Here is a 14,410-nt window from a genome sequence, read left to right as displayed (position 1 = left end):
TACTTGGGGGGTAATGTTGGAGGAAGTATACCTGGAAGTTCCTCGGCTGTGTGCTCAGGGCCTACTGGACTTGACGGCGGGTGTATGGTTCTAGGGAACCTATACATTTTGGACTTGACGGATGGGGGTATATATATATATATATATATATATATATATATATATATATATATATATATATATATATATATATATATATATATGTTTTAAAAAGATCTGAAAAGTTACATGATTTTTGGGAACACACTAGAAAACCTGTTTTGATCTCCTGAACCTAGACATCCGAAATATTTCCATCTGAAATGAATACTATTTGTTACTACATGCGATATCAATGGACCTCAGCTCAACATAAAGATCTGTAAATATCTGAATCAATAAGGAAAATATGTTTATCTGTATCTACACATTTTTCAGCATCATCTGGTAGTTCTGTATTACTTAGCTTTCCGAAGCTCACTCTATTACTCACCATTGCAGGTTAAAAGAATTGTACCATTGCAGTTATCAATATTAGTAAAGGAATTCTTCCGGCGTTGTTTCCAGAGAATGGTACATGTGATTAGGGGGTATGTAATTGAATTTTGTTTTATGTACGAGTCTAAAAATCTGTTTTATTTATACATACTGATAAATCATTTTATAAGTTTACATGTTATGGTAAAAAGTTTTAAATTTTTCGCTATTTTTACGGTGGGTCTTCCGGTGGCCCTAATGTGACTTCCCGGATCGGATCGGGTTACCCGTATCGGTCTGGGGGGTTACATTGAGTGGTATCAGAGCTATGGTTTGAGTCAAAATTTTCAAGTTAGACCGACCGGTCGAATGTCAAAATATGTCTGATCAATACATGCCCTTAGACTATAATCGTACCTATCTGAACCGGAACTCCAGGGCTGAGTCCCTATCTGTAACGAGTAAACCGAAGTTTATATCCGTTAAGGCTATACTTGTACAAAAAGGAATACTATTAACATCTATCTAAATGCTATGAAGTACCTCACGAGCCATATGAGAGTTATTCATCTGAGAAATTTTAACCCGACTTCGGAAATGAAATTGTGATATGTTATTGCTTTATGAGCCTATTCTCGTGACCAAGACTGAATTGATTACTCAAGGAAATTTTCGTTCGGATTCTTTTATTGGAATGAGAGAGAGTTCTGACAAGAAGGTATACTCAACTGGTTAAGGTTAGTGGAGGATCCGTATTTCTTTAAGAGCTACATGGAAGATATGAAAAAACAACTGATGGAAGTTTCATTTCTGCAATAATGTGACATGAATGAATTTCGAGGACGAAATTCTTTTAAGGAGGGGAGAATTGTAACACCCCATTTTAGGGGCTAAATTTAAGAAATTATAAAGTGGTGAATTTAATTTGTATTTTTGGAAGAAAGTGGGGATTAAATTGTAAAATTTTAAAGTTGACAGACCGTTTTAAGAAGTACAGAAAATTTAGTGGCTAAACCCATGATTTAACCATTTTTATTTTGGAGAGAATTATAAATCTCTCCCCCGTATGTTCAGCAGAATATTTTCCCAGTTTTCCCTCTCCAACAACCCTTCTTTCAACTCCGATCTACTCGCCGTCCGACCTCCGATCGATGAGCCGAAACCACCATCGTGTTCATTGCCAACCGAGGAACAAAACCCCTCAAACTTTTCATCGTGAATCATCTCTGTTCGTCGTTAATTTCAGTCAGAAGTATTGTCGATAATAACTTAATTTCAATTGGTTTTTCGTCGATTCACGACGATCCGATGATCCGTTTACGACACCTCCCGCACCATCGTGTTCCTTGCATCGTTCCGAGTCTGCCGGTGTCATCCTTGCTCTCCGTCGACGGCGACGCGTGAGGAGGTTAAGTGGTCAAAGTTTCCGATTTGTTGAAATCGAGCTCTCCGCAGTTCAAAAATTTGAATCGAGCTTTGTAAGTATCTCGAAATCGCTCAAAATAATTTTTAGAAATTTTTACGTGATTTATAGGACACCGGAGTGGGTCTCACATACCGCCACTACGCGTGGGGATGGTCCAAATGACCAGTTTGACCGATTTTTTTACCAATATGACTGGTTACAACCCGACCCGACCCGTCCCGTTGACCCGACCCGACCCGTTGACTGGCGTTGACCACTGTTGACCAAAACTTTGATCGGGCATTAAACGACCTTTGACTTTGACCGAGTATACCTATCTTGACATTTTTCGACGTTCCAAATCCGATTCCGCAGTCCGTTTTTCGAAATTCATACCCGAAGGCCTCGAAATTGCCAGTCAAACCCGTTAACTTTGATTTTGACCGAAAATTCCAAATTTTCGAAAAGTCATATTTTATGCTTTCGACGTCCTGAATCCGAAGTCCTTTTCGCCAAATTCGAACTCGGTAAGCTGTTTTTCACTGATTTATCATCCGATTCGATCCGTTTTTCAAAATTAAGCTATGTTTTTTTATGATTTTGTCAGTTATTGAACTCTTCCAATAGTGATTCTAAATTCCGATATTCTATTGGTATACTGAAGATCTGTGTTCCTCTACCTGCTAAGATTATCCAGTACCTCTGAATAATTTCTGTAAACTCTGGTGTGTTCCCTAATCACCTGGATATTTTACCTGATTTCCGATTTGATTTCTATTATAATACATGACCTGGATTCTGATCAGATACTTGACCTGGATTTTGATATGATACTTGACCTGGATTATGTTATGATTTTTTATATATCCGTTTATGGACGGAACATGTTTTACTTGGGGGGTAATGTTGGAGGAAGTATACTTGGAGACTCCTTGACTGTGTGCTCAGGGCCTTACTTACCGGCTCCTCGGCTGTGTGCTCAGGGCCTACTGGACTTGACGGTGGGTGTATGGTTCTGGGGAACCTACACATTTTGGACTTGACGGATGGGGGTATATATATATATATATATATATATATATATATATATATGTTTTAAAAAGATCTGAAAAGTTACATGATTTTTGGGAACATACTAGAAAACCTGTTCTGATCTCCTGAACCTAGACATCCGAAATATTTCCATCTGAAATGAATACTATTTGTTACTACATGCGATATCAATGGACCTCAACTCAACATAAAGATCTGTAAATATCTGAACCAATAAGGAAAATATGTTTATCTGTATATGCATGTTTTTCAGCATCATCTGGTAGTTCTGTATTACTGAGCTTTCCGAAGCTCACTCTATTACTCACCATTGTAGGTTAAAAGAATTGTACCAGTGTAGTTATCGATATCAGTAAAGGAATTCTTCCGGCGTTGTTTCCAGAGAATGGTACATGTGATTAGGGGGCATGTAATTGAATTTTGTTTTATGTACGAGTCTGTAAATCTGTTTTATTTATACATACTAATAAATCATTTTATAAGTTTACATGTTCTGATAAAAAGTTTTAAATTTTTCGCTATTTTTACGGTGGGTCTTCCGGTGGCCCTAATATGACTTCCCGGATCGGATCGGGTTACCCGTATCGGTCTGGGGGGTTACATAACATGTTTTATAATTTTGAGCAATCACATTTAATCGGTTACCTAAGTTGTTCATTTATGTTCTCTAACGTTCTTTTAGGTTATGAATTCTAAATCTATTAGGAGCATTTCTCTTTCTTCTCGTTGAGTTTTCCTTCCTCTCCTATCTAAGAAAAATTAAGATTAGATTTAGAATTTACCTAAAAAACATGTTTTATAATTTTAATGTATATAAACATATTTTCCATCCGAACTAATCATAGATTAAATCAAAGATATCACAACAAACAATCAAAAACAAAAACCTACTAAATTAATAAAATATGCTTACCTATATACTACTGATAGTATATGTAGTAAATTAATATTGGAGTTTCAATTATCAAAAAATATTGATAGCACCTGTATCAAATTGATAAAATCTTACATGAACATGCTTTAAACTCATTTCTAAATCCTCATAATTTACCTATTAATGATAAAAACATATATCCTCAATTCAAACACACAATAAGAAGCATTCAACATGGATTTTTCTTATTCAAATGTTGTAAGAAACCTTCAAACCCTAAATTAAAGATTAGGGTTCATGCACGATGTTCTTTAGTTTAAATTTTGATTTTGGTAAATTGACATGTTATTGTTTCGTGGTTGTGTATTTCATTATCAAAATGAAGTGAGAACTTCAAAGAAAAAGTGAAAATTTGAAGTTAATCGATTAGTTTATCAATCCGAGGAACATTGTAAGTTTAGATTAAGTGAATATAGTCAAAATTGAGTCCATATATATGTTTATATGCTTCATGATTTCGATTTGTGTAAAAAAATTTGTAAAAATGACTAATTTATGATTTTGACTCTAAAACAAGAAACTAGCTAGTATTTTATTAAAAGGGCATGTATTTGTGTGTTGTGATATGAAAACAAGAAATTAGCTAGTATTTTATTGAAAGGGAAGGTATTTGTGTGTTGTGATATGAAATGTTGATGGATGCTATGATATATTCGAACATGTTAGTATATGAACTTATTATGTAAAACGTGATATCATTGTAAAATTATATAAATTTATCGTATTTGATAGTAAAACCGAATTAAATCATCCATTTGATATTGTCAATGAATTGTGTGCTAATCCGAGGATGAGAATGATAAATTTTTAAACTCTGATAAACGATTATATTAATTAAAATTTATAAAAGACGAATTAAAAACCCTTTGAGTAATCTAATTATTTTTTGTTGATTAAATATTTCTGATTAGTGAAGTTTAAGCATTGGCTTAGCTAAGTGGGGTTATAAATACAGGGTTCAATGCTACCGTTTTCGTCATCTGAACCAACCAGCAAAGTCATACCTACTGTTTCAGCCTTTCAAATATTTTTGTAATATCCCAAAATCGGGATTAGTGACTAAATTGAAAGATTCTAAAATTTAGTACCAATCTCAGAAAATATTAAAAGGTTAGGGACTTAAATGAAAAGTGTTGATGTTGGATTTAATAAAAAAGTTTGAAAGTAATAAGGGTAAAATGGTCTTTTCTAAGGAAGGATTTTATTTCTCCTTTTATATAGGAGAGCAACACGTGGTATAGAGAGAAAGGAAAGAAAATTCTGGAGCTTGTTTTCTGGAGCTTGTTTTCTCTTCTTCCTTTTCTCTTCTCGTAAGTTCCATGGCAAAGGTAAGTTGGTTTCAAGTTGACTAATTTTTTTGTTTTAAAGTTGGTTTTGATTCTTAGAGTGATACAAAAGATTAAGGAAAACTTAAGATGGATTAAAACTCAAAGATTATCAAGTTATGAGAGATTGAAAATAAGAGGTTTCAAATTGAAATCTTGGAAAAGAGTTAGTAATTGAAGTTGGAAGTTAAATTTGACTTGTCATCTATGAGAATAAGAAGTTATAAGAATTAGAATTAAGTTTAGATAACATGGAAAATGTGGTAAAATTCTTGGTTTTAAGGACTTGGGAAATATATGGAAGAAAATAAGGTGTTGGAATGATAGAAGTTGGTTAAAGTGATCATAGTTAAGTTTGGTAGCATAACTAGGGCTTAATACTGGAAAATTTGGGTGAAGTGTTAATAATTTTCGGGTAAAAACAACCTATTCTGGGAAGGTCCATCGATGCACTATGAATGTGTATCGATGCACTAAGAATAATTTTGAATATGCATCGATGCACACTGGAATGCATCGATGCATGGTAATTTCGAAGCTATTTTGTGTACCGATGCACCTATAGTGCATCGGTACACCAGGTGCATCGGTACACCCCTAAAGGAAAAAGTGAATATTGATATGTTAAATTCATTCAAGTTATTAGCATCAAATTACAAGATGTAGATATCTGATAATTACCTTAAAATGTGTATTTATGTAGATATCGAGCACGAACAAGTTCCGGAATGATTATCAAGTTAAGATTCGATCGAAAGAAAGGAAATTATAATAGTGGATTGGAACTTAGTGAGGCAAAGGTGAGTGCATATTAGATAGCATATGATGTTTAATGGAAATAAGACTTGCGATAAGTCTATTTCCTATAGTGTTATGCATGAATTCATGAACCTGAGCATGTATTTGCTATGAGTGTCTGAGCTATATGTTATTGTATGTGTGTGACATGATTTGAATGAATAATATGAATATGTGATATACGCGTATAAGAGATTAAGTGAATGAACCTAGATGATAAACATGATAATATATATATATTTGTAATTCATGCAAAGTAATATGAGCTATGGGATATATGAATATGAAATCATATGAGAAGTGAACTATGTGATATGAGATATATGAAAGAGAAAATACATATGATAGGTGAATCATATGAAAATGTTCTACGTGTAAGTGAACCATGTGTCTATATGTATATGTGATATGTGATTTATATGACAGTGAGCTATGTGAAAGAACTATGAGACTACGTGTATATGTGAATGTGTGATAACATAACTATTAATGCCCATGTTATGTGACATGAGAGCTAGATGTATAGTTGGCATGCCAAGAGTCGAGGGTCTACACGGTTTTTCGGGACATATATGTATTCTTTGGAACATGTGTGAGGTCTTTTGAGACACATACTTGATCCTTGGCATATGTATATGGTTCTTAAGGAATTTTCTACGTGGTCCTAAGGGACAATCTTATATGGCACTTCGGTGCATTTCTACGCGGCACTACGATGCAATTCTATGTGGCACTTAGGTGCATTTATACGAACTGTGGTAACAACATAATGCACAACCTCACAGTATTCACATACCTTAAGTTCTTAGTAATGTACATGGGCTAATAAAGAGATAATAGAAATAAATTTGATATGATTGTTATGTAATTGTGTGCTTGAATATGAGTGTAATGGTTGTATGTATTGCATATGTTATTATCTATGTTAAAAATTATGATCGTTTGATATGTTGGAATATAAGAGAATATAATGAACTTATATGATATGTTTCAAGTAATTACATGAGAAATGTTATGAATTCCATAAGTATAGTTATGATTGTATAGTGAGAATATATTTTGTAGATGAACTAGTATAATAGAATTATATATACTTGGAAATGAGAATTTAGATAAATTAATGGAGATAAATAAATAGTACATCAAATAAGAAATATATATAGAAATAGGTTGTATAGACAATTTTCATATGTTTCAGGTTCAATTCTTAAGTGATATAAAACATAGTACAAAGATCTAGGAAATGAAATCATATGAGAACATTATAGAAATTAAAATTGTAACATGTTATGATAATATGTTTATGTGACAAATTGTGTGAAAAATGAACTAATAGAATATAAAGAATTAGTACACAATGATATGATATAGAATATCTAGCAAGAGTCTATGAGTTATATGATAAATAAAAGTAATTGGAAATAAGAAATAAGATAGGTGACTATAGTATAGATATTATATGACTAAGAATTATGAAAAAGGGAATGAGTTTAAGGATAACAAGTGAATGTGTTATAAACTGAGTAAGGTAAAATAAATGATTTTATGAACATGAAACAGTACACAATACTATATGATACGATGATATAATTGTATGTACATATTTGTTACATGAATGTGTATATGGGGTTTTATGATTTGATTGTATGGAGTATGCATTAATTGTTAAGAGTTATAGTTACCTTGTACGTTTTATATGCCTCACTAAGTCATCGACTTAGCGTGTGAGTGTTTCACACGTAGGTTTCTGGAAGCAAATAGAGAAGCGAAGCAGCGATAGTCAAGGCAAGACAGGTCAGCCTCTCCTTTCCTATGATCAGACCAGAAAAGAGTTTAGAATTATTTGTATTTGGTTATTGAAAATAGTTGGCATATAATTAATGTTTTGAATTATATACGTTCTGATCAGTTTTGAAGATACTTTTATTTTAATAATATGAATTATGAGCTTATATTGAATAAAAGTGGAATTTTTCATATTGGTATACAAATATAAACTTTGAAAAGTCAATGTGACACCTCGGACTAGGATTCGGGTCGGATATGAGTTGGGGGTATTACAATTTTGTTCCCGCGATGGAAGTTCGTATTATTTCAAAGGAAATGGTTAAGCCATCTTCAAAGGCAGTTTATAATCGGAAGCCATTCTCGTTGTCATTGTTAGATCAATTCGTTCCAGCACATTATATACCGCTGATCTGCTTTTACAGCAAACCCAATGACTCCAGTTTCAACACTACTGCCCAAATCTTAGTCGGATTAAAGGAATCACGATATGTTAGATGCGGGTCACGATTGTTGCCTCCGTTCGATCCGATCCCGGAAAAATACGTATATTTAATTGAAAGGATTTGGTTCGATGAAGGGTGGTATAAAACAAGGAGATTCGTGTTCGATGACCAAGCAATAGCCACTCTAAAGTTCAGAGTCAAAAGCAAACGTCTCGAGCGTCCAAGTCGAACCTTAGCTCTCGCTGCATTTCTATGGAAACACGCCATGTTGGCTTCAAGAGCGGCATGTTGGATTAAAGGAATCACTGTCGAAAACATTGAATCACTTTTACCCTTTGTCTGGTCGGACAATTGACAACCTCCGAATCGGTACCTATGACAAAGGAGTGCCATATGTAGAAGCCAGGGTCAAAGGTTGCTTAGCCGACTGCATTGTGCAAACGGAGCTAGTCGTTCAATCAGTTGCTTCCATGCGAATGTTACTGCAGTGTTCCAACCTCAACATCGTTCCAAATAACTATCCAAATCAACGTCTTTGATTGTGGCGGGATCGCGATTGCCTTCTGTTCTTCCCACAAGGTCATGGACGCGACAACAGCGTCCACTTTCATCAAAAGTTGAGCAGCTTTCAATCGAGGCTCTGATGGCAAGATGCCTAATCCCGATATGTTAGATGCGGGTCACGATTGTTGCCTCCGTTCGATCCGATCCCGGAAAAATACGTATATTTAATTGAAAGGATTTGGTTCGATGAAGGGTGGTATAAAACAAGGAGATTCGTGTTCGATGACCAAGCAATAGCCACTCTAAAGTTCAGAGTCAAAAGCAAACGTCTCGAGCGTCCAAGTCGAACCTTAGCTCTCGTTGCATTTCTATGGAAACACGCCATGTTGGCTTCAAGAGCGGCATGTGGACTTTCGAAACCATCGGTCCTAACTCAACCCGTGAATTTACGAACAAAAATGAATCCAGGATTACCCAGCCGTGCAATAGGGAACCCGTATTGCTTCGCGGCTTCAACATATAACTAAGTCGAGAGAGACATCGAGTTGCACGAGTTGGCCTATTTGGCTAAAGAAGCAATCGATGTTTCAACGACCAAATTTCCCGTTTGCAAAATGAGGATTTGTTGAAATTTCTAACTGATAGATACAATGAGGAAACGGATGTTATCTCACAAGACGATGTGGAGATTTTCGACTGCGTGAGTTGGACGAACACACTTGATAGTAAGGAAATTGATTTTGGATGGGGACCGGTAACTGGTTTGAGTCTGGGATGTCCCGGGACTCGGTACAATTCATTTGATAATTCTTTTATTTTAAATGGGATTGAGAAGAGTAAGGGCATTGAAGCAGTAATTACTTTAGAGTCTAAGATAATGGATATTTTGGTACGTGATTCTGAATTCCTCGCATTGGCTTCTCCTAAATAACTACAAGCATCCACACAATCATTTATTTTCTTTAAATTTGGGTTTTCCTGATCATTGTACTAGTTCTATTGTATTTGTGCGGTCGTTGTATGACAAATAAAAAGATTTCTGTTTATTTTGTATTTGGAAACCCAGACCTGTTGCAATTCAAGGGGATGTCTGAACTAAATTATAAAGATAATTTACCCACCAGTGGCTTTCTGCTTTGAACTGTAGCTGTTGCGGCATGCACAAACATTGAAATCAAACATTTCATTATGAAATATTTACATAGGTTTACAAATTATGAAATACAAAAAGAGAATTTACCCTCGACATCCTCTTGGATTCTTGATAATTTACCATTTGGCTTTGGAGTTTGGATTATATAATTGTCTATTCAAAACTTCAAGAGAGATTTTCTTCCATTGGTTTTCAGATATATGTGTTAAATGGGATTACAAATAAGGTCGTTCGCTTTTGATATTCTTCAGATTTTTCTTCTCTATGTTTGATGTTCGAGGACGTCGAAGTAATCTTTCTACGATGTCGTTGCCTCAACTATTCACACTCTTACTAATTTGAAATAACTCCATTTTTTGCATCAATAACCGCAATAAAAAGATATCATTTTGTTAACGTCCTCACTTCTTTTGGATTTTAGTGACTTAATGCTATAATTAAAGCTAAAACTAAAATTTAATTTTTATATTAAAATTAATTAAAAGTTTAATAATATAAATGATATGTAACCTAAAATTTAATGATATTATACACGAACTAAAATATCTTAGTGATTAAAGAATTATTATTATTTCTTAAGGTCTCGAATTCGATATCTTGCATATAAAAATATGAACATTTAATGTCAAATGATTAAATTTTTTTTTAAAAAAATTATCTTATAATTACCTTATATTAATAAAAAAAATTGTGATATACCATCTAGAGTTTAATATATATAGTCTAGTTTAGAAAATATTCCAACGAGATAATGATCTTATTTTTCATCTCCTCTTTTTGTGTAAATCCTAAACGGTCTTTTAAAGAGCGCACACCCCACCTACCCGGGTAAAGTTTGTTCTGTATCAAACTCACCGTTTTGAGCATCTCTTTCACTGTGGATCGAAACCCCTCAGATATCTCATAAACTAAACCCTAAGTTTTGCATAAAGGCATAAATCAGAGCAAATTTTCAGTCATACTTTTCAAGAAAGAACAAAACACCCTTCAATTAAATTTCCCTAGAAATGAAAATAATGCTATCTTCTAGATTCGCAACCAGCATTTCCAAGAGAAATCTCAGGTCCTCCTTCTTCTTCTCCGGCTACAGTTACCCCGACCGTCACTTAGTTATACTTCAGCACCGTTCGATCATCACCACGTCACCTGTCCACTTCTCATGGATGGACTCGATCAAAGGGGTCTTCACCGGCAAGAAGACCTCTCCAGATGATCCGAAAGTCAGCGCCGAAGACTTCACTCTCCTCCGTGAGTCGTCTCCTCTCCGTTCTATCGTCTGAGTTTAGTTTCCGTTTTATTACTGTTAGTCTTCTCTATCACAGCCCTGTCACTTTAGCTTTGGAATTTTATTAAAAGAAAATTCAAAATTAATTTGCTTTAAATCAATGTTGTTAAATCAGGATTTGCCGATGAATTGAAGAATGCTAGAAAACTAGGGCAATTTAAGAAATACATTGTTGGTAGAAGCAGCGACGCCACATTTGCGGATGTTTTCGAGAAACAAGAAGCCATCATTAGATACCTCGGAGTTTGTGATCCGACTGGCGAGGTTAGTTTCTATATTATTTCATGATTTTTCTTTATTCCCCTTCTTGTTCTATAAGGATAAATGTTTTTATTTAACTTTATTTCGGTGGAGAATTTGATGGTTGCTATTGTTGTTGCTTCTGTTTGTGTTCATGGTTGAAGAAGCCTATGGATGAATCTTTTGATTGTGAATTTTAGGGTTTAGATTTCTTATTTCTTTTAATTTGTAGAATCTTCAACCAAATCAGAAGAAAGAAGCTGCAAAGCAGTGTGATTGTACATTATTGGATGTTGAGAATGCGCTTGCAAAGTTCACTTGGGCGAAAGAAGCGCATAAGAAGGTGGTTCAGCTGAAGGAGGAAGGGAAACCGATGCCGAAGAGCTTTGCTGAGGTAGTATTTTCATCGATTTCTTTTGGTTAATTTTTTACTTGAATATGTTGAGTGATTAAATTGTTCGTGTAAGCTACTGTCTTGATTGCTTAGTGCTCAAAACACAGTCTTAACTTCAATATTTCTTGAAATATATGTCTTTATTTTTCCTGGTGCTTCTCACTGAATGTCAGATGAACTATTATCGGAAACAGAGAAGGAAGATATCTGTTGGGGAGAGTATGGGAGTGGATATTGCTCGTTGCTAATACACATATTTTCAGAATAAAAGACACTATCATGATAGATTGCTCTGTTTAGGAAATACTCAGAAGCATTTGTTTATTCTGTTCTTATGTTTTGCTCAGGTTCATGATCTGTTGAAGTGCAATTATAGTTTTTAGTTCAACATTAGTTACTTGAAAGACCAAGATGACCATCTTCATTCACTTTTAATAGCTGAAATTTTCATTTGAGTTCATTGGAATTTTTCTTCTGCAGTTATCAGCAACGAGTATTATTCATATCCCTTCATCTTTTCTAAGGGAAATGTTATTCATTTCTTTTCCAGGTGCAACAGTTGATGGGTTCTACACCATTGGATCTTGCCAGATCTAACATGGCAAAGAGTGGTCAAATAAGTAGAAATGCTCTTTGTCCATGTGGTTCCAAGAAGAGATATAAAAGGTACTTCTCCATAACATTCACCTATTCGTCTCTCTTTTGGACCACGAAGTGTCCAGGCTTTTGTTTTCATGGTTTGTCAGATGAACTGTTAAAATCTGATTTATATCATCTATGTAGAGGTTGCCACATAGGGCTAGTTCTAAACCAGCTATGCATACTTTATGGTTTGAACTGCCATTTTGCCCTTACCTAGAATTTCTTAAGTAAAATATATACCACTGCGAAGATTTTTCCTTGAAACTCTTTCGATTACCTTTCGTCTCTTCTAGTGAAGAGGTTCATGTTCATAAATTCTTTTGAAGCCAACATTAATGAGTGTTATTTACTTCCAGAGATGGAGTTTTAAATCTCGAACATTTGTCATTGCTTTCATTTTAGTGGACAAAAACAACAAATTTCGTAATTGACTGCTACTCAACTACACAGATCATAATTAATCGCTACAACTCGTAATTAATAGGTTTTTCATCTTTTCTTTTGAAGTTAGTATCCTTGAGCTGTGTTGAATAAAGTCATCCTACTCTATATTCTCGACTCTGACAACAATTATCTTTTGTGAATGCTTATAGCGTAGTCGCACAACATCAGTGTGTTAAAATTGACTGCATCCAGAATATTGAAATAACTCACACGCTGTTTTAATCATATTAACTTATTTTGTTTCTGATGATTTTGTCATGAGAAGGTGCTGTGGCAAGGATCAATAGAATCAAAGATGAAGATGAAAGCCATACTTCAAACTCGGCTTACCGGAATCTTCAAAACTGTTAAAAAGAATCTTTATGCAGTTGCAGATGACATTGTTGCCATGAGTTTCTTGGTTCGTATTCTTACTTGGATAACTTTGCCTATATATAGGGCGTTTTTGCTTAGGGATAGTGTTGCTTTTTTCTAAAAAAAAAAATTGAATCATGACATTTTTCGTAGTATATTTTGGTTAAAGGAATGAAAATGTTTAAGCATTTTATTAAAACAAATATACAAATGGAATCTTCATGTTTTTTTATTTTTTTAAATAAATTGATAGAATAATTGTGTTATCAAATGGTGGGATAGATCTAAAATTTATACATAAATTTTGATTGAATGTGTAATGTAATATATGAACTTTTAGTTAGAAATATTGATTTTGATTCAGTTATTATGCAAATTTTAAAAGAATAAATATATCAATTTATTCTATGTTTGACAAATATAACTATTTAGTATGTAGTATGTAAATATAAAATGGTAATTCTAATGATTAATCAAATGAACACTTAATGTAAAAAAAAAAAAATCACAACGGTACAAAGTACAAATATTATATTGCTTTGCTATGGTCAATAATTGTTATGCATTTATTTATTAGTATAAGATTTAATTTTACTTTCACCTTATTTTCTTTATTCGAACTATTCCTAATTTGTTTAATGACCGATTAATTAAAAATAACAGTTTATTATTCCTTTATTCTTTAAAATTTTAAAAAACTTTGAATATATATTTTTTAAACAATTTCTACCTAGGGAGGAAAAGAATAATTTTGTTTCTAATGAGTATTGAATCAACAACTTAAAGGAGAGAAGAGGAGAGGAGAAGTGTCAACAAAGAACTTATAACCACTTGTATAAGTTGTTGACAAAACTTTGAATATTAAATATTTATAATTTAAATTTTATATATAATGAAATTATATTTATACGAAAAATTGAAAAATTATATATATATAAGAAAAATATTTTTAAAATATAAAAAAAACTGAAATAATTACATGGAACTGTCTTCTCTAGGAAAAAGAATTATTATAATTGGGGGTAGGATCAAAAATATAATTCAGATGCCCGGCCACATAATATAATATCATTCATAAAATCATATATAGTAATAGAAATGGTAACAACGATGTTGTTGTCAAGTCCATTCGATATAATTTCATCATTTATGTAACACCCTTAAATTGATATGATAAATTCGATCCAATTCG

The 14,410-nt window shown here is 33.5% G+C and overlaps 1 protein-coding gene across 1 annotated transcript; it reads left to right on the top strand.

Moving 5' to 3' along the window:
• Positions 1-10,806: 10,806 nt before the first annotated feature.
• On the top strand, positions 10,807-13,331 carry LOC120161988 (protein translocase subunit SecA 1-like). Its single transcript, XM_039172186.1, has 5 exons — positions 10,807-11,107; positions 11,260-11,408; positions 11,617-11,778; positions 12,329-12,444; positions 13,130-13,331. The coding sequence occupies exons 1-5, from the start codon at positions 10,867-10,869 to the stop codon at positions 13,149-13,151; spliced, it is 690 nt and encodes a 229-aa protein (XP_039028117.1). The 5' UTR covers positions 10,807-10,866; the 3' UTR covers positions 13,152-13,331.
• The last annotated feature ends 1,079 nt before the right edge of the window (positions 13,332-14,410 follow it).

This window comes from Hibiscus syriacus, unplaced genomic scaffold (genome assembly GCF_006381635.1).
Source record: "Hibiscus syriacus cultivar Baekdansim isolate YM2019G1 unplaced genomic scaffold, ASM638163v2 tig00111402_pilon, whole genome shotgun sequence".
NCBI classification, from domain to species: domain Eukaryota; kingdom Viridiplantae; phylum Streptophyta; class Magnoliopsida; order Malvales; family Malvaceae; genus Hibiscus; species Hibiscus syriacus.
The sequence above is the reverse complement of the archived record's forward strand: the minus strand, read 5'-3'. Positions and strand labels throughout refer to the sequence as shown.

Bases quoted from the DNA above. Each gene is read 5' to 3' on its own strand.
- LOC120161988 (XM_039172186.1), top strand. From the start codon at position 10,867: ATGAAAATAATGCTATCTTCTAGATTCGCAACCAGCATTTCCAAGAGA. The intron at 11,409-11,616 runs GTTAGTTTCTAT...TTTAATTTGTAG, and splicing joins TTTGTGATCCGACTGGCGAG to AATCTTCAACCAAATCAGAA. The intron at 12,445-13,129 runs GTACTTCTCCAT...TGTCATGAGAAG, and splicing joins TCCAAGAAGAGATATAAAAG to GTGCTGTGGCAAGGATCAAT.